Source organism: Rhinopithecus bieti, unplaced genomic scaffold (genome assembly GCF_001698545.2).
Source record: "Rhinopithecus bieti isolate Rb0 unplaced genomic scaffold, ASM169854v2 scaffold_35322, whole genome shotgun sequence".
NCBI lineage: Eukaryota > Metazoa > Chordata > Mammalia > Primates > Cercopithecidae > Rhinopithecus > Rhinopithecus bieti.
In genome coordinates this window covers 458,430-478,893 of record NW_016815256.1, presented here as the reverse complement: position 1 = coordinate 478,893, position 20,464 = coordinate 458,430, and the positions used below count along the sequence as shown (strand labels likewise).

General features: G+C 37.4%; 1 protein-coding gene across 2 annotated transcripts in view; it reads left to right on the top strand.

The window, feature by feature from the left end:
* PAPSS1 (3'-phosphoadenosine 5'-phosphosulfate synthase 1) overlaps positions 1-18,675 on the top strand; it is a 108,317-nt gene extending 89,642 nt beyond the window's left edge. The window contains exons 11-12 of one of the 2 annotated variants that reach the window (XM_017853075.1): positions 731-960; positions 17,956-18,675. In XM_017853075.1, coding sequence (XP_017708564.1) covers positions 731-960; positions 17,956-18,094 — 369 coding nt within the window. In that variant the 3' untranslated portion in view covers positions 18,095-18,675. The remainder of the gene's footprint in view (positions 1-730; positions 961-17,955) is intronic. The other variant, XM_017853076.1, reaches the window with a different exon arrangement.
* The last annotated feature ends 1,789 nt before the right edge of the window (positions 18,676-20,464 follow it).

Here is a 20,464-nt window from a genome sequence, read left to right as displayed (position 1 = left end):
TAATAGGTCTTACTAGGTCTGAAACTAGAGGCTTCAAGGCTAGTTTTGGATGCAGCATGGCCATTTACTCACAACCAATCTTTTTTTTTTTTTAGCTAGTATTGGGCATATGTTACAAGATTAGTTATATATTAGCTATATGATTTTCTCAGTACGAGTTTTTGTAAGTAGTTACCTGTCTTTTTTATCCAACAGGGTTTTTTTTCTTAACCTGTTAAAGTGTAATATACAGAAAAGTTCGTAAATTATAAGTGTGTATATAATCTCAACTTTTACAGTGAGCACACCCTAATTACCAGAACCCAGATACTGGATCAAGAAACAGAGCGTTACCACGATTCCAGAAGCTCCTTGCAGTTGCCTCCCTCCAGGGATCAGCCATTATCCTGACTTCTAGCCTCAGAGATTAGATTTTGAGCTGTATAAATGGCATCTGGTAGTTGTGTAAAATCAAACATCTAGACACATGTAGATTTACATATAAGTAATACATAAATATATATACATATATATCCATAAATATTTATGTTTTAATCTTTTGGTTTGGGGGAGATTTGTTACTGTTTTTTGTTAGTTTTGTTTCTGGCTTCACATGATGATACATCTAAATTTGTTGAGATTTCCTACTGATAATGATTATGTAAAAAGCATATGCATTTATTATCCACTTACTACTTCTAAGTACATAGTCATAAAAGCAAAGTTATCCAAAATGAAACTTTTATTCTAGGTCCAGTGGCATTGCAGAGCACGGATGGTTGCAGGAGCCAACTTTTACATTGTTGGACGAGACCCTGCTGGCATGCCTCATCCAGAAACAGGGAAGGATCTTTATGAGCCAAGTCATGGTGCCAAAGTGCTGACGATGGCCCCTGGTTTAATCACTTTGGAAATAGTTCCCTTTCGAGTTGCAGCTTACAACAAGAAAAAGAAGCGTATGGACTACTATGACTCTGAACAGTAAGTCTTACATTCTCTGTACAAATGTTTGAAGTACTTTGTGGTCTAGCTGTAGCCAGGGATTTAGCTTGTTGTCTGATCTTTACAACTGTACTGATGACAGGCTTTGTTGTACCCATGTCAGAGAAAGGTAAACCCAGAAAACTAATTTCCCAATATTCTGGAAATTAGAAGTAGAAATAAAACTTGAATCTAGTTTCATGGTTTCAGGAATTTTGTTTTGAAGTCTGTAAGGACAGTATTGTTATTTCTCTGCCTACTGTGTCTGCTGTAGCTTACTGAGCATAAGTAGTTTGAGGACTTAGTGATGATTACTCTGGTAAGCCCAGGGAATCTATGTATGGAGAGAGTTTAGCTAATATTTGTGCAATCACTATGTGACAGGCAATGTCCTAATTATTTATGAGTATTAAATTGTTTACAGGTTGTGTATCTCTTGTATGAAATGCCTGGGGCCAGAAGTGGTTTTGATTTTGAATTCCTTCAGATTTTGGAATATTTGAATATTTGAATGAGGTACCTTGGGGATGGGACTCAATTCTAAACATGAAATTCATTTATGTTTCAAATATACCCTTATATTTATAGCCTGGAGGTCATTTTATACAGTATTTTACATAATTTTGTGCATGAAACAATTTGTGTACATTGAGCCATCAGAAAGCAAAGGTGTCAGAGATGGAATTTTCCACTTTTGTCCTGTTGGTGCTCAAAAATTTTCAGATTTTGGAGTATTTTGGAGTGTGGATTGGGGTGCTCAACTTGTATTTTCTATAACAATCTCTAAAGTAGGTACTGTTACCTCCATTTTATAGGTGAGTATCCTGAGGCATACAAAGGCCAAATAGCTTGTATAAGGTCACAGGACTAGTAAATGGTAGCTTAGCATATGAAGCCAGGCAGTCTGATTGTAGAGTCTGTGCTCTTAATCATTAACAGCACAACTTCTGTCTTCAAAGATCTTAGGAAGAGCAAAAAACCCCAAGCTTTTAGTACAAATTATTGGTAGTATTGAACATTGTATTTGTCCATTTTCACAGTATTATAAAAAACTACATGAGACTGGATAATTTATAAAGAAAAGAGGTTTAATTGAGTAACAGATCTGCATGGCTGGGGAGGTAAAGGGGAAGCAAAGCACAATTTACATGGCCACAGGAAAGAGAACAAAGCGGGGAAGTGCCACACTTCTAAACCATCAGATCCATGGGAACTCACTATCATGAGAACAGCATGGGGGAAACTGCCCCCATAATGTAATCACCTTCCACTAGGTTCCTCCCCTGCGTGGGGATTACAGTTCAAGATGGAATTTGGGTGGGGACACAGAGCCAAACTATATCAGACATACGTGAGGGGACTTCAAAAAGTTTGTGGAAAATGAAATTAAAACATACAACTAAAAAATGTAAACTTTATTTCTCAACATAAGCTACATCAAGATCAGGACAGTTTTGTGAGTGATGATACCAGTCATTTAATCCATTACTGAAGGAGGAGGGTATCTGGAGATCTGGAGACTAAGGATAAAAAAGAACCAAGTGTCCTGGGAATTTAACCATGTCAATGTAGTCTTTTTTGACTGAAGAAAAATGGGTGCCCCTTAAAGATTTTTTAAGATTAGGAAATGAAGCCAGAAAGAGCCAAATTAGGACCTTAGAGGTGGATGCCTAATAGTGTCCCATTGAAATTCCCGTAAAATTGCCCTTGTTTGATGAGACGAATGAGCAGGAGCATTGCCATGGTGGAGAAGGACTCTGGTGAAGCTTTCCTGGGCATTTTTCTGCTAAAGCTTTGGCTGACTTTCTCACAACATTCTCATAATAAGTAGATGTTGTTGTTCTTTGGCCCTCTCAACAAGCAAAATGCCTTGAGCATCCCAAAAAACTGTTTCCACGACCTTTGCTCTTGACTGGTTCACTTTTACTTCGACTGGACCACTTCTGCCTCTTGGTAGTCATTGCTTGGTTGTGCTTTATTTTCAGGATTGTACTCGTAAAGCCACGTTTGGTCTCCTCCCTCAGTTCTTACCAGGATCTTGATCCCACTTGTTTAAAATGTCCATTGGCAGCTTTGCTCTTGTCTGCACCTGATCTGGGTTTGGCACCAGTCAAGTGGAAAGTTTGCTTAACTTTAATTTTAATTTTAACTTTAACTTGAATTTAACTTTAATTTTACAGTCAGAATCGTGTAAGCCACACCAATCGAGATGTCTGTGGTGTTGGCTTTTGTTTCTACTGTTAATTGTTGGTCTTGGGCATGGACAAGATTAACTTCTTCCTTGAAAATTTATGTGGTGTGCCACTATGGGCATCATCTCCAACATCATTTTGTCTCTTCTTAAAATGTAAACTGCTGATTTCTTTGGGATATTATCCCCATAAACTTTTCCTGAAGCATCAGTGATTTCACCATTCTTTTACCCAAGCTTCACCATAAAGTTGGTGTTTGTTCTTGCTTCAGTTTTAGCAGAATTCATATTGCCCTGATAGGGGCTCTTTTCAAACTGGTGTCTTACCCTTCCTAGTGCCTCAAATTAGATCCTGTTCAGACATGGTATAATCAGTTAGTGTGAGTTTATTTTGGTGAAAAATTGAAATCCATGCATAGTTTTTTTTCATAATGAACATTTTCCATGAACCTTTTGGAGACCCGTTGTATCTGTCTCTCTTTGACTGACAGAATTGTATTAACTTTCATCTATAGGTAGTACACTCTGCAAGTTTAAAGTGGTAGTGTGACAGGTAGGTAGCCCTGTCCTTGCTATGTAACTTGAGAGTCCTGTCTTCTCTGCCCTGTTTCCATGTCTCTGGAATAAAGGCAGTGGACAGGATGATTCCCTCTTAGCCCAAAATGTATAGCTCTTTGCATTATCTAGAGCACCTAGTCATTTTTATACCTTAGTAGGTACTTGTACATATGGATTGTTTTGTGCTTGACCTTTATTTAGTATACCTGCTCTTTTAGTACAAATCACAATCCACATTCAGCAAGCAAACAGATAATTCAGCAAGCAAAACAAGTAATTTTTTTAATTTACATTTTTATCAGTGTCAGCTCTACTGACATGTACTAATTGGAAATTGACTATGGCCTAGTAACCATTAATCTGAAAGCTGCCATCCTTTGCCGTGGTACTTCATAGTTGGTTCCCCATTTAGGAATAATGCAGCCCAGACCCTGTGTCCTCATTTGTGTGGCTCATTTTGTAATAGTGGAGACAGAAGAGACAAAGAAACCTTTAAAAAATTAAAACAACATTCTCTGGTTTGTAAAATGGATGTAAAGTTTGTTGTCATTTGATTTATTTGAAATAAATGATAAGTTGTCTGGAGAAAGAAGTACTATTATTACCAGTGGAGATTGGGGGACGTTAGGTTTCTCATTAATGACAGAAATAATTCTGGAGACAGTGCATACTTTTAGATGATAGCCGACTTTTCTGAGAGGTGAACTGTAGCTTAAATACAGGAAAGTCTTATGAGAGTGAATGAACAGAAAAGGCTTTCATAACTGGGGCAGGCAAGTGTAAAAGGACTCCTGACTGTTCCCTATATAATTCAAGACTGGAGGTATTCTAGTTTATATTTTCTGAAGATCTGAAATGTGGCCCAGATTCTGGTATACTTCTGAACCACACCAAGAGAAAAATTTGCAACAAACTAGAACATTTTTACCCTTGTACAAAATTAGGTTTGTAAACATTTAGAAATAGTTCTAAATCATGTGGAGTTTTTTTGCCTTTAAAAGAAATATATATATGTATGTGCATATATACTATATATGTACACCTAGTACGATTTCACTGTCTAAAAGTGCAACTGTAAAAGTGATGTGCTGAGAGTTGTAAAAGGATATTTTTCTACCAATGGACCTTTTCTACAAAGGAATGAACCTTAAAAAGTTTTTAAGAAAACAAAAAAGAATGAAAAGAAAAAATAATAAGTAAACTAATTGACATAGTAATAACACAAAAGGTGAATTAAAAACTATATAAAAAATAATAAATTGGATTATAAGGGAAGATAAAAAAAGAAAAAGTTTTGGGTACAGTTCTGCCCTTTTATGGTAGGCCATTGTCAAAAATTCTGATTTACTTAGTCTGAGGAGAAGCCTTATCATTTGTAGTTCTTTTAAAAGCTGCCTACCCTAAAATCACTAAAAAAGGGTAGAAGTGCCTTCCTACAGATCTATAAAACATACAATGTCAAGTGAATTGCTGGGCCCAGAAACCTTTTGCTTCTCACCTAGCATAAAATTTATTTAGTTTTTGTATAAGGGATTATGAACACAATCTTGTTCTGAGAGTTAGGATTAACTTCCTTAAGTTGCTAATATAGTGGCAAGGGAGAGAAAGAAGAGAGAAATAAAATTATTCTGCTAGTGGCTAAATGCTTAAAACTTAGGTGAATTTCCATTTTGATGAGTTATGAAAACAAAACCAAACTAAAAAGAGTAGAGCTTTTCTTTACACTTCTTGTGCCGAAATGTTTCATTACTGTGGTCTCTGCATGATCAGTTGGTTTAATCATACGCAGGACCCTAAACCCCATCTGTATGTAGTTGACTGATGTGCTGGTAAGCCTTTGATAACTTTGATATTTGGTTAAATAACTGTGTAGTATTGCTTTAAGTTTCTCTTTTAATCATTCAGAAGCTAAATAATTACATCAGTTCTCATAAGATTTTCCAAAGATGAATTCTATATTAGTTGCATGAGTGGCTCATTTTCTTGGAATCTTTTGGGGGTTACCAAATCTTAATAAGTAATAACTGGGGAAGCTTTAAAACTGCCTTAGTTTTCTAACTTTTTGTGTTCAAAAGTAATTAAGTTGATGGTAATATGTTGGAAAGTGATTAAAATTTTGTGGAAAGGCGATAGCCTTTGATGTAGTGAGAAAACAGTTATTAATTATGCACAGATGAGGTTGTCTTTTGTTTGATTAATGGATGTTACTTAGCACCAGCTTTTATGTAATTAATTAATTTGTTTTGTTTTTTATTTGATTACATACCAATGTAAGACAAGGCTTAGGAGAAAAGAAACAAACTTCATGAAGATTTCAGGCAAAACATTGTTGATAGGAATTATGACAAAAATCATCTGTTTATATTTAGAAAGTTAAGGAGGTTCAAATTAGTTGTAATAGGGACTAAAGGAAATTTAGTTTTAGGACTACAAGATTAAAGCTCATTCTTTCAGATATTGCAAATAAACTTTTAGAGGTAATTCAATTATCTTATTTATATTTTTTTCCTCTATTATAAAGTAAGTCTTTGTATTAGGGTAGATAGATACAGAATTATTCAGATTAGTGAAATAGTAAACTCAAAAAGCAGAGTACACACGAGTGAGAGTGCCTTGTGGAAATTTGTAAATGAATGGGTAGGTGGACATAAATGCCTGTTGTCTGGTTATTTCCACATTTTCAATACAGTATTTCTTTCGTGTGTTTGATGCCAGAGTGTACTTTAAATCATGTACTATTAGTGTCATTTTTAAAAAACACTCTGACTGTAGGCATCTTTCAAGGCTTTTTCAGATATGCTTTCCATGGGAGAGCTCATCTGTTCCTGTGGTTTCTGTGGGGGTGATTTTTAAACCTGTACATCAGTGTTTCCCAGTCGTATTAGTTTTTTGTTGTTGTGTAACAAAGCACCACTTAAAATAACACCCCTTTATTACCTCATGCATAGTTCTTTAGGGCAGAAGACTGGGTGTGCTTGACAGGGTTCTCAGACCAGGTTGGGTTCTTATCTGAAGGCTCTGAAAAGAATCCACTGTCAAGTTGAACCTTGTTATTAGCAGAGTTCAGTTCCTTCTAGTTACAGAACTGAAGTCCTTATCTTCTTACTGGCTATTGGCTGAGGATTGCTGTCTGCTCCTAGAGGACACTTTTGGTCTTTTTTTGTGGACCCCTCCCTCTCAGCAGTAGATCCTGCCTCATGTTGCATCCCTGTCATGCCTCAGATCTCTCTGACTTTCCTTCTGCTACAAGACAGGAAAATTTGAGTGATTAGTTTAGGGCCACCCAGATAATTTTGCTATCTTAAGGTCAACTGATGAGTAACTTTAATTGTATATGCAAAATCTCTTTTGCGATGCGATAACATGGGATAGTAATAACACTGGGGGCAAAGGTCATTGGGGCCATGTTAGAATTCTGCCTGCCACACTAGTGAACATTTCTACTTAAATTTCTTGCTTCTTTGATTTCTTTATAAATTTATTTCTTCTTTGACCATTCCTTAAAATGACCAAAACCAGCTTTACCTTTACCCTCATAATATCCCCAAATCCTGCATTTCTTTAGTTACTTTTTATTCGCACTATATAGAACCTTCAAGTCCTTTATCCTTTTCCCTCACTCTTCATAGCCAAGTCTTATCAAGTTGACCACTGAAATGTTTCTTGTGTGAATTCTTTCCTTTCCCTTTCTTGCCACAGTCTTTGCAATACACAAGTATTTCTGTTAGAGTATTGGGAAACTGTCTTTTCTGTTAATTCATAAAATGCTTTGTTTTTATTAATTTTGATGTTTCTTCTGAATACATGTAGAGTCTGACTATAACTGCATGAATTTACCAATGAGTCTCATCCTGTATTTGTCAATTTTGCACATACTTTATTGTGGGGAGTTGCTTCATGATTATTAATAGATAAAACCTAATTTAAACTCTATCATGTTGTCTTCTAGTATGCGTTTGAATTATAATTAGGTATAGTATAACTATGTATACTTTTGAAAATCAAATTATTTTATATATACTGGATCTTGTATTGAGGTCAATATATTCTATTGAAATTAGTAAAAACTTTGACTTCACTTTGCATTATTCATTTATTAACTTCTTATGGAGCCTTTACTATTTGCAAGCCATTGCTAGGTTGTAGGCACTATAGTTGGAAACAGGTTGATATTGTCATCGCCCTTATGGAACTCAAATTCTAGGAAAGAAGACAGATAGTAAACCACTGACCACACAATTAAGGATGATAAGTACTTGGCAGAGGACTGTGGGAAACTCAGCACTTGTTTGAGTAAGTCTGAGGTACCGGGGATAGGTTCCTGGAGTAAGTGATGTTTGTGCTGAGCTCCAGAAGATGAGTTGGCACTCCTTTGATGAAGAAGGGAATAATAGTATTCTGGACAAAAGGATCTGTGCATGTCAAGGTCCTGGGTGAGAAGGATCATAGAGGGTTGAACTGAGTGAGGTAGAACAGAGTCAAAGGAGGATGATGAGATATTCGGGGCCCAGATAAGGCAGTTCTTGAAAGGTAGGAGCTGGAGTTGATAAGAATTTTTAAAAGATGGTGGTGTGACTGTGGATTGGTTATAAAAAATTCAGGTTTCTGGTAAAGAGGTAGGTTAGATTTACAGATTGCCTTTCTGAAGAAATTAAAAATGCTGAATTAAATAAAACATTTTCATAAAAGTATTGTGGATCTGATAAGATGGTGATAAGAACTGTGAGGCCAAAACCAGTAAGTGAATGCTGAAAAGTCAGATAAGCTGAGCGTTGAAGCTGCTTTTGCCCTGGTAAACCTAGCAAACTTGAGAGTATTGATTTTCAATACCTCAGAGTATGGATGGGAACAGAAAATACAACTCTGGTCATGATCAAGGTGGAGAGCCCAACAGGAGACACTCCCATTCAGTTGAGACTTCCTCCTACCTTAATTAAGTGTAAGGGAGAACCTGAAGTGGACCCGATTCCTTCCCCTGTTCTAGGAGACTGTGAGCAGGACATTCTGCTTTAAGCTCGAAAGCTGGAATCTCTCCTCATATGGACCAAACTTATATTACCTGGGTGATACTAAAACAAACAAAAAACCCTCAAGTCATGAAGTTAGTTTTTTGTGGTTCTTGACTAGGCAGGCCTCTAAGCATTCAGCAGAAGCAAACATAAACTCTTCTCAGAGCAGCACATCAGCATCCTAGGTCTCGGCTTACTCCTATAAATATTTATATATACTTAATGAACAGTTTTAGTCAAAAATGACAAAGGATACAAGGAAACAAAGTACCATAAGCAAGAAAAAAATGAAAACTGTAGTCAGCAGAAGCAGACCTGCAGAGACTTCATGTTAGAATTACCAGATACAGATTACAAAATCACTATACTTGTAGTGTTTGTAAAACCAAGGACAAGTGTGAAAGTATCCACATGGAACATAAAAGTTATAAAAGTGACCTAGGAGTTTAGAAAAGAGAAAGAAAGACAGAGAGGTGAGTGTGTAAGCGTGTATCTGTATCATATGGGTGGGTTGCAGTGGGCAGATTGAAGGAAGTGGCTTGACGTCGAAGCATCTTCAGGAGGCACAGCCAGTAGGACTTGTAGTATAATTGTTATATTAAATGAAGGCTGTTTTGTTTTTTCTTATCAAATACATAAATCTACTCACCTCCCCCATTTCAAAACAGACAACCAATTTAGTTCAGTATCCTCCTTTGTAATTCCACAGGTAATGGGTAGAGAGTTTTAATGGAAAGAACTGTAGGTATAAAAGTGTGATGGAATTAGTGAAGAGTTCGTGTTTCACACACCATCGTTATTGTGTACAATTTTAAGTTTTCTGTACAGCAGATCTTTTGATTCCAAACGTGTTTGGATGGCAAGAGTCTGCTTCTACATTTCATAAAGCAGTTAATAAAAGATTTTGTGTATTTTGCTCTCTTTAGAATATTTTATCTAACAATAGAAGATGGCAAACTTTCTTTAATCAGTAATGAAACAGATGACATGGAAATATGCATTATTTGTTTTATCCTTTCAGTAGCCCCTCTTTTGAAACCATTCTAGAGAGGTGAGAAGCTTACATTTTCTGGAAATAAAATAAAAGTGATTTTTTTCCCCTTAGTGGTTAATACTAGGAATGATAGATGACACCATTAGAGAGATGTTATTATGGTATTTTTGGTATAAAACCCAGCAATACCCATATGCTGCTTTTAATCAACCATAGTATCTGGGAGAAAGAAGGGAGGGAGAAGGGGAGATATGCATGGAGCAGTAAACAGCAATTGAAACAGAGCAGTACTCTTGGGCTTTGCCCCCAGTGTAGAATTCTGATGAGCTGGAATCGACTACGTTGAAGACATTTTTTTAAATGCCAGGAAGCCAAAGTAGCTTTGAACCCAAAACAGGACAAAGGTCATTTTCTCTCTCTCTAAAGCCCTGACCAGGTTTGACCACTCTTGTAAAGTATCAGTACCAAAGAAAAAGTAAAAAGAGCAAATGAGATGGTTCCCGAAAGAGTATTTTCCCTAGTGCTTATGTAGAGCAGTCCAGGTCTCCCCATACAGGTGCCCTTGTCCTCCAGTGGAAGGAAAATAGGTCCCAGTCATTTGTGCTCACTCTGAAAAACCTCTCTTCCTAGAAAGTTTCTTCTTTGTGGCTAAGTGGGGTGCCCTGATTTCAGGGCATTCTTGGGTGAATAAGGGGTAAATGGGATAAGTGCCTCCTAAGAGGTCAACCAATTGAAAATATGTTTGAGAAAATTATGAGAGCATTTAAAAGAGAAAATAACACCTATGTCACCAATACTTTTTGTGTGGTTTGCTTTTATTCTCTTTATACATTCATCTAACACAGTTGTGCATAGTTGAGTTTATAATATAATAGAGTTTTGTGTCCTGCTTTTTAATTTACTTTTCATGAGCATCGTTCCATGCTACTAGAAGTTCTTTGTAATCATTTTAATGGCTCTTTGTCAGTATCTGGTACCATACTATGCCGTAAGTCTCACTGGTTGTAGTTGAATAAAGAAGTTTATGAAGGCTCCCCCCTACTCTGGAAGAGGCTTCCTTATCACACACTCATGTCCTTAGGTATCACTGTGGGCAGGTAGCATCCATCTCCTTGTCCCATTTCTTCCCACTCCTCTTAAAAACACAGAGTATAGTTTTTCTGTATCTGTACCATCACATGCCGCTGAGATCTGGACATGATGTTGCCTTAGGCTATAGACCTGAGCTGTGTCCAATCATTGACCTTCTTTCTTGCCGTAAAGAGGTCTAGGAGGAAATAACTATAAAGCTCTATGTCTTATATAGTGATGTTTTGTTCTGTTACCTGCTTTTCTTTTTTTCTGTGACTTTGAGATTTCTTTTTTCTTTTCTGCCCCTTTAGGGCGAGGGTGTGATTTATATTTTATAAAACTATCAACCCAAGCTTGCTTTCTTATTATACCCATTAGCAGGGTTTCTCAATCTCAGGAGTATTGGCCTTTTGGGCCAGATAATGCTTTGTTCTGGAGAGGCTGTCCTATGCATTGTAGGATGTTTGCCCTGGGGAAGGGGAAGAGGATGGCAAAAATCATCTCTGTTGAGAAATTGAGTTGATTTTGCAGTACACTTTAGGACAGCCCTGGAAGTCCATTATTTGGCTGAATATTTAATAGGTGCTGCACTCTAGCCTTTATTTAGAAGACTGGAGTGTGGGGAGGAAAACATGACAAATGAGTGGCTTTTATTAATTAGATTTTAGATAATTCAATTTTCATGTCTTTCAGTTGGTCTTTGGTTTGAAAATAAAATTGTTAAATTCATCATGTATGATATCAAACAGTGCTTTTAGTCCCTAAAAGAAAGCTGTAAATGTTTATCTGATTTTGAAGAGCATTTTTAACCCCAGTCTTAAGAATGCGTAGTGTTTTGATGTATACTATGTTTGATGTAACCCACTTTCAAGTTAGATTAAAAAGTTAATTAGACTCAAAACAGATTCACTTACAAGTTACCACTATTATTTTTCGTCCTATCAAAGAAGAAATTCCCTTTTGCTTCTCTGAATTGCTTGTTGCCTAGCTAGCACTTTTAAAAAGCTGGTCTAATTGAATATGAACCTTGAAAAGATACACATGAAGGGCCGTCTGCTGACCCTAGCTCTTGTCCATGTGAGCAACTTGTAATGGTGGCTGTGATGGCCATGTATGTGGAGTGAGAAACAGCAGATGGTTGTAAAGATTTAAAATCTTCAACAAGTGGCCGAGAGTCATTTCCACTTTGGAGTTAGTCAAGATGCTGGCCACATGTGGTTAGTATGTTATGAAGGGTTTCACATATTCTGCTCATTTGGGTTTTTTTTCCCCTCCTTGCTGTTCTAACCTCTTCTCTTTTAAGAGCTAGCATTCTGTCTGCTGTAGATTATAAGAATCTGTAACCAAGTGGTTTTGAGAAGGAAAAAAGCAAACATCCTTGTATTCCTTTTTCCAGGTGCCATAGAAGATTGGTTAACTAGTATAATGAAATGGCCCAAATTAGAATTTATTTGTAGTGAAAACCTAAGGTCCCATATTTAGTAGCCTTTCCTGCTACTGGCAGATTCCTGATCACTCACAGGTGAAGTTCAGAGATAATTTTAGCCCATTCCAGAAATTCTTCAGTTTTTTTTTTTTTTATTTAGTTATTTCTGTAAAATAATGTCCATTTGAATGAAGATGTACTTGTGAAAAATATGATTTGATTATGGTGACTCTTGGGTCAACTCCTTGAACCTACATTCTGATAAAAAGTTAAAATCCTTATGTGACAGAGATAGAAATGTAAGTATGAGGCAGAGGAAAATGTGTTTTCCGTAGCCAGGGTGGAGTGGAACCACCACCATGTGGAAGCGGAAACTCCCATTTCGTGTGATGAACAAATGCTTGTGGCATGCAGGGCAGATGGAGTGTGAAATAGCTTCAGGACAAGAGGTACCCAGGGACCTTGGTTTAAAATTGCAATTTCAGAAGGAATGCAAGCAGACTTCTGGATTTCAGACAGTTTGGCATTCTGGGGAAAGAAAGGACTTTAATTGGTCTGGTTTTTTTCCAAAAAGTTAGGCAGAGCCATCCAACAAGCTGCTGTCTTCTTTTTCTTTGCCTTCAAGAACAAGCACTTTATGCAAGTGATAAGTTTTTCTTTTTTGAAACCAGAGTTTAAAATGTATATGACCGGAAAGCTCTAGCATCATAATTTTTCAAAATGAAGTTTTATTTAGGGAGCCGATAAGTGAACCTCCTACGGAACTGAAACACATTCAGTCAGTATTTTGTTAAATTATTCTTGACCAAGCCAGTTTTTAATTTTACATCTGGCTAGAGCAAGCATTTTTGGATATAGTTGAAAAGCTATCTGGACCCCCTCCATAGCTACTCAACTCCCTTAACTTCCTGTCTAGGCTCTGCTCGCTAAGTCTTGTCCTGAGATGTAACCTCTCTGGCCTGGTGATAAAGTCAACTAACTGCATTGATGGATTATTTTATATATTCATTCACACGCAGATTCTCCACACCCTCAGAAGGCAACCTGACATCTTTATTGAGAAAATTAAGACCGTCTTGCATTAACCACCACATCTTTTTCTAACACCAAATCATTTCTCTCTCTCTCTCCATCCTGCCCCCACCTTCTCTTTCTTCTTTTCATCACTCCTGACCCTCCTCCTTGTCAAAGCCCCTCTCCCTGTGTCTTCATCCTGACCTTCCTTCTCCAACCTATGTTTCTCTTACTTCTTTTCCTGGCGCTCATCCTCCTCCCCTTTCTCATTCTTGCCACTTATTTTCTCCTGCCTATATAACTTGTTAAGCCTTCTCTGGTTTCCTTTAAAAAAAAAAAAAAAAAAATCACATCTTAACTCCATTGTGTATCTCTGCCATTTCACTGCTCCATCTCTTTCTTTCATCATCTATTAAAACTCCTCTATTAAGGAAGATTTAAATTCTGATTTGTAAATTCAGTATTTTGTTCCCTACTGTGGTCATCTTCCTAAGCCCTCTGTGACCTTACCATTTTTAAGTTTCCCTTCTTCCATGACTGCATATAATCATCTTGGTTCTCTTTCTACCTTTTTGACAAATGCTTTGCCTTTTGGTGAGTTTTCTTTCTTTGGAGAGCTTCTCCATTTTCTCAAACTCAGTTTTTGTTTTAGTTTTGATACACTTACAAATTGTTTCTAACTCCAGCTCTCCTGATTGTTTTTGAAATCTCTTCTCTCGTAGCCTTGCTTATTTTCCTAGGCTCATTTCACATGCAGTAACTTTGTTTTTCTCCCCTTAAGTCATAGTCCTTTATGTAATATAAAGATGATAGTTTACTTTATTTTGAACTATAGTAACTAGCCCATCTGCATGGGCCTGTATATCATGGTTGACTTGACATTTCTTGCACATTGAATAGGATAGAGGTGGGAGATACTCCCTACGTTTACAAACTCTCTGAATCAAACCATCTTGTTTTGAAGCAATATCTGTTAATCTTTCCTTTTATCCATCATCTTCAATAATTTGGTGTAGACATGTAAAGTGTGTTTTACCTAAGAAGATGAGAGTTGAAATACTGAGTTGAATGTGTATGTCTACTTCCTGGTAATGCAGGGAATAGGAAGAATAGACAGGATGACTAGGGGAGGATGTCACATATCTGAATTAAAGTAGTAGTACCTTTCTGCTTAATAGTTAGGAAGGAGATTATAAAACACCGACATTGATTTTTCTTGTGACTGATTAAATGAGTCACACTAGTTTTATTTATATTATATATGTATAGCATTCCAGAATAAAACTCTTAGACATGTTTCAAAGGGGAGTGGAGCATTTGTTAAAATCCTGGTTCCTCACTGGGAAGTTGGAAAGGCCAGAATTGGAGCCAGTAGTGAAGCTAAGAGGTAGAACTAGACCAGGAACCAAGTGTCAAGTTGATTGTACGAACTGACAACAGTGATCAGGCAGAGGGGTAGGTCAGGTACAGGAGATGCTTGGAGACTGGTGTTAAAAAAAAAAAAAAACAAGCCCAAGACTCATATAAACCCTATGAGCAGTTGAGTCATTGAGCACACAGATAACAAACGTCAAACAGAAGAAACCAGAAGCTTGATATACCACCTAGATCACTAAGGAAATAATAACACTTCTTTCTTGTTCTAGAGCCCACCTTAGTGAGCGGATAGCCCACAAGCTCATAGCTAGACTCAGTGAACTGTGATAAGGAAGATGGTGGAAAGCTGACTAGTGTGGAGGTGAGTGAGGTCAGAGAGAAGACAGATCTGAAGAGGATTATTGATGAGATCATTATGAAGGGCATGCTGAAACTTCTAATATGAATAGTCCAGATTTAGATAAAAGGGAATGAAGAAGTAGCCCAAACTTCAGTAACTGACATTTCTTATATTATGTATTTATGTGTTCACTTATTTATATCAGCACTCCTATCCCATCTTAATGCATGTTAGTTTTTTGTCTTAAGACCCTCTGCCACCCACTTCTAGGACCCATTCTTAATTTGTTACATTTGAATAAAACATTAATGTCTTTCAAAAAACAAAGGAGTGGCACAAGTTGACCGCAGTATTCAGTAAAGCTAAATTCCCCTTTTTGCCACAGTATAAAGATTAGTCACTCACTGAGGGCTATGAATGGTGCTATATTGAACCAATACATTTTCCTATACATGTACCTATTTATCCTTTCATATTTCACCAAATATTTACTGAGCTCCTACTTAGATAAATAAACCACCTTATCACTGGTTAGTTAATATTTATTGACTATGAATATATTTGATGTCCCTAGCACCATTCAGATATATTTTTTACTGCTAATGTCTGTCATTTACAGGTGTGTTAATAGCCATTATAATTGTTGTGGGGCCAGAATGATCACTTTGGATAGAGATTTTTTTTTTTTTTTTTTTTTTTTTTTTTTTGAGACGGAGTCTCGCTCTGTCGCCCAGGCTGGAGTGCAGTGGCCGGATCTCAGCTCACTGCAAGCTCCGCCTCCCGGGTTTACGCCATTCTCTCGCCTCAGCCTCCCGAGTAGCTGGGACTACAGGCACCCGCCATCTTGCCCGGCTAATTTTTTGTATTTTTTTAGTAGAGACGGGGTTTCACCGTGTTAGCCAGGATGGTCTCGATCTCCTGACCTCGTGATCCGCCCGTCTCGGCCTCCCAAAGTGCTGGGATTACAGGCTTGAGCCACCGTGCCCGGCCTGGATAGAGATTTTTAAAATAAGTTTTTACTCATTATAAAATTATTGATAATAATTGATATTTTGTTTGATTTTGATAATATTAATAATTGATAAAATGATCATTGTAGAAAACTGCAGAAAACATGAACAGAATAAAAAGCACTTGTAAGACCACTTCCCAGAGATAACCACTGTTAACATTTGGGCATATTTCTTCTTTTTTTTAAACCCCAACAATGAGTACATAGGGTATATTTCTTTATGTGCTCATTCATTCTCTCTCTCTCTCTCTGTCTCTCTCTCTCTCTCTCTCTCTCTCTCTCTCTTCTCTATTATAGCAGTGATACTTGTCTGAGTTCAGGCTGCTATAAAAAAATACCATAACCTGGAAGGCTTAGATGACAAACATTTATTTCTCACAGTTCTAGAGGTTGGGAAGTCCAAGATCAAGGTGCCAGCAGATGCAGTGTCTGGTGAGGACCCTTTTTCCTGGTTGTGGATGGCTGCCTTCTTGCTGTGCCCTCACGTAGAGGAAAGAGCAAGAATCTCCTGTCTCTTTGTTTTCTTATAAGGGGATTAATCCCATCATGGGGGGCCCACCCTTTTCGCCTCATTTAATTCTAATTACTTCCCTAAGGTTCCACCTATGAGTTCATAGCAATGTTTATATATAGTTTTGTGTCCTGGTTATTTTATTTTATTTATCATTAATCACATCATGAGCATCTTATCCCATCCTTACTTTAATGACTATGTAATATTCTACTCAGGACTGTACTGTAACTTATTTAGGATCTTTTGGCCTTTAGGTTATTTATAGTATTTTGCTATTGTAAAATGACTTTCACATAGCTGTCTTAGGCATAGTATTTGTCTGCCTCTAATTATTTCCTTTTAGGTTTGTAGAAGTGTGATTATTAGTTAAAACATACTTGGCATACCTCCAGAAGCCAGGGCCAGTTGGTAGTTTATGATTGCACTGAGTTCTCAGGTTAAGTCTATAAATAATGAAGAGAGGAAGGAACATAGAACTGCCAACTAGAAGTAAACAGGCTCATGATCTGGTGACCTGGGCAATTCTGAATGCTTGCTGAGTCATAGTTGGCCATCCAGGTTGATTCCCATGTTTGAAAGAAGAGGATGAATTTAAGGTAATCAATATATGCCATACCTATACGTGCTCTGTGCTTAGTGATTTGAGGGCTATTGTGTGATTTTGTATGTGTGAAGATGAGAAAAACTATCAATGCTACCTCTGTTGTGTCTTGTCAATTAAATAGTATTGATTATTGCTATTTACTTGCTGTTCCAGAAAAAAAAAAAAAATTCAATTTTACTCTTAATATTTCAGCATTAATTTAGCCTTTCAGGTTGTAACTTCCTTTAAAGTTTTCAATTTGTGCTAGCTAAATTAGATTTAGTGTTTTCTTGAGAAAAAAAAAAAAATCTAATTCTAGATTAGTGACTGCCAGGAGCTGGGGAGGAGAGGGCAGAGGGGCGATGCAGGTATGACTATAAAAGGGCAACCCGTGGGATGGGCGTGGTTTTGGAAGTGTTCTGTAACTTCACTGTGGCAGCTACATGAACCTACACATGTGATAAAGTAATATAGTATTAAGTGTATAAGAGAAATGAGTACAAGTAAAATTAGGAAAGTCTGAGTCAGATTGGTAGATTGTTTCCACACTGATACCCTGGCTGTGATATGCTGTTATTTTGCAAGATGTTACCCTTGGGAGGAAACTGGATGAAGGGTACAGTGGTGACTGGCTATATTATTTCTTACAATTTCGTGTGACTCTACAATGGTCTTAATAAAAATTTCCATACTTTTTTTTTTTCTGGTTTCTAAAAATTGGTAATATTCAATAGCGTGGTGTTTTTTGTTCAGTGACAAATATGAAATCAGATTTATATTCACAAGTACTATGTTCAGTATTTTTTTTCATTAAGCTTATCTAATATGAACAGAAGGAACAAATGCTTTTTAAAAATCTAAGTTTCTAAAATTATGAAATAATTTTCTTTTTTTCCTCTCCTTTAGCCATGAAGACTTTGAATTTATTTCAGGAACACGAATGCGCAAACTTGCTCGAGAAGGCCAGAAACCACCTGAAGGTTTCATGGCTCCCAAGGCTTGGACTGTGCTGATGGAATACTACAAATCCTTGGAGAAAGCTTAGGCTGTTAACCCAGTCACTCCACCTTTCACACGTTACTAGTAACAAGAGGGGACCACATAGTCTCTGTTGGCATTTCTTTGTGTTGTCTGTCTGGACATGCTTCCTAAAAACAGACCATTTTCCTTAACTTGCATCAGTTTTGGTCTGCCTTGTGAGTTCTGTTTTGAACAAGTGTAACACGCTGATGGTTTTGATGTATCTTTTCCACTTATTATAGTTATATTCCTACAATACAATTTTAAAATTTTGTCGTTTTATATTATATTTATGCTTCTGTCTCATGATTTTTTCAAGCTGTTGTATTAGTTGTAACCAGTAGTACACACATTGAATCTTGCTTTTTTTCCTCTTGAAAAAAGAAAAAATTACCAAACAATAAACTTGGCTAGACCTTGTTTTGAGGATTTTACAAGACATCTGTAGCAATTAGATTTTTTTTCTACATTGAAAATAGAAACTGCCTCCTTTCTTCTTTCCAGTCAGCTATTGATCTTTTCAGCTGTTATAATCTAAAGTATTCTTATGATCTGTGTAAGCTCTGAATGAACTTTACTCAATAAAATTAATTTTTTGGCTTCTTACTTATGTGATACATTTTATATTGCTTTTTTCCACATACCCTTTCCTCCTTGTGAAAAAGTTTCTGATGGAAGAGGGAAAATGCAGGCATCTTTTATTACTGAAATCCAATACTTAGTTTCGAATACTGTATTACAGTGAAATTTTTGACAGCAGGAGCCTATGTTCCATTATTTAAGTGGGAAAATAATGAGGCAGTCTTAGTCCATCCAAAAAAAAGTTTCTTTGAATATTTCTCTAATATTCTTAAAACACCTGTATAACAGTTTCCAAGGATTTGGAACATAGATGGGTACATACTGCTTTAGTTAGGAAAAACTATGCTGTAGAAACACATCTCTAAATTTGTGCCATTTGATTATACAGGTTGACATTCTGTTCACCTTAGTCATTCAGGGTGAAATTCTCCCACCTTATGTTCCTATGTCAAAAAGAGGTTTTAGAGGGAAAGAGCATAAAAATTACACACCAACTCTTCAGTGTTTTGAATCAGAAGTGACACACATCACCTGCTAGTTCATCGTGCAAAACAGTTCACACGGCCCCACTCACATGTAAGGAGGGTTAGGAAATGCAGACTTCTGTGGGTATAGGAAGACAAGTAGACTGGGAATATTGGTGACCATGAGTTGTGAGTAAGTACCAAAGTTGCCATTCTGTTCTCTATATTTGGAATTGGGGAGTAGGGATACGTTTCTTGTATTAGTCCATTTTCACGCTGCTGATTAAAGACGCACCTGAGACTGGGAAGGAAAAAAGGTTTGATTGGGCTTACAGTTCCACATGACTGGGGAAGCCTCAGAATCATGGTGGGAGGTGAAAGGCACTTCTTACATGGTTGGCAGCAAGAGAAAATGGGGAAGACGCAAAAGTGGAAACCCCTGATAAAACCATCAGATCTCGTGAGACTTATTCACTACCATGAGAACAGTATGGGGGAAACCGCCCCCATGATTTAAATTATCTCCCACCAGGTCCCTCCCACAACACATGGGAATTATGGGAGTACAATTCAAGATGAGATTTGGGGTGGGGACACAGAGCCAAACCATATCACTCTGGCCCCGGCCCCCTCCAAATCTCATGTCCCCCCCCCCCTCACATTTCAAAACCAATCATGCTTCTCAACAGTCCCCCCCCAAGTCCTTTACTCATTGCAGCATTAACCAAAAAGTTCCACAGTCCAAAGTCTCATCTGGAGACAAGGCAAGGGTTCCTTTACCACCTGTGAGCCTGTAAATCAAAAGCAAGCTAGTTTATTTCCTAGTACAATGGGGGGTACAGGTATTGGGTAAATACAGCTGTTCCAATGGGAGAAATGGCCAAACCAAGGGTTAACAGGGGGCCCATGCAAGTCCAAAAATCCGGGCGGGGCAGTTCAATTTTAAAGCTCCAAAATCTTCTTATTTGACTCCAGGTCATGGCGAATGCAAGAAAATAGTTTCCCAGAGGTCTTGGGGCGATCTGCCACTCTGTGGACTTTCGGGTATAGCCACCACCTGGCTTCTTTAACTGACATGGCTTTAAGGGACCGTCTTGTGGCTCTCCAGGTGCACAGTGCAAGCTTTGGTCCTCAAAAAATGCGCTTTTCTTTTCTACGCATCGTCATGCTGCCAATTTTTTCTGAACTTTATTGCTCTGTTTTCCTTTTAAAATGGAAATTGCTCTTAACAGCAACCCACGTCCCACGTTTGAATGCTTTGCTGCTTGAATTTCTCCCTCCAGATACCCTAATCATCTCTCTCACCCTAATCATCTCTCTCAAGTCAAAGTTCCACCAAATCTCTTAGG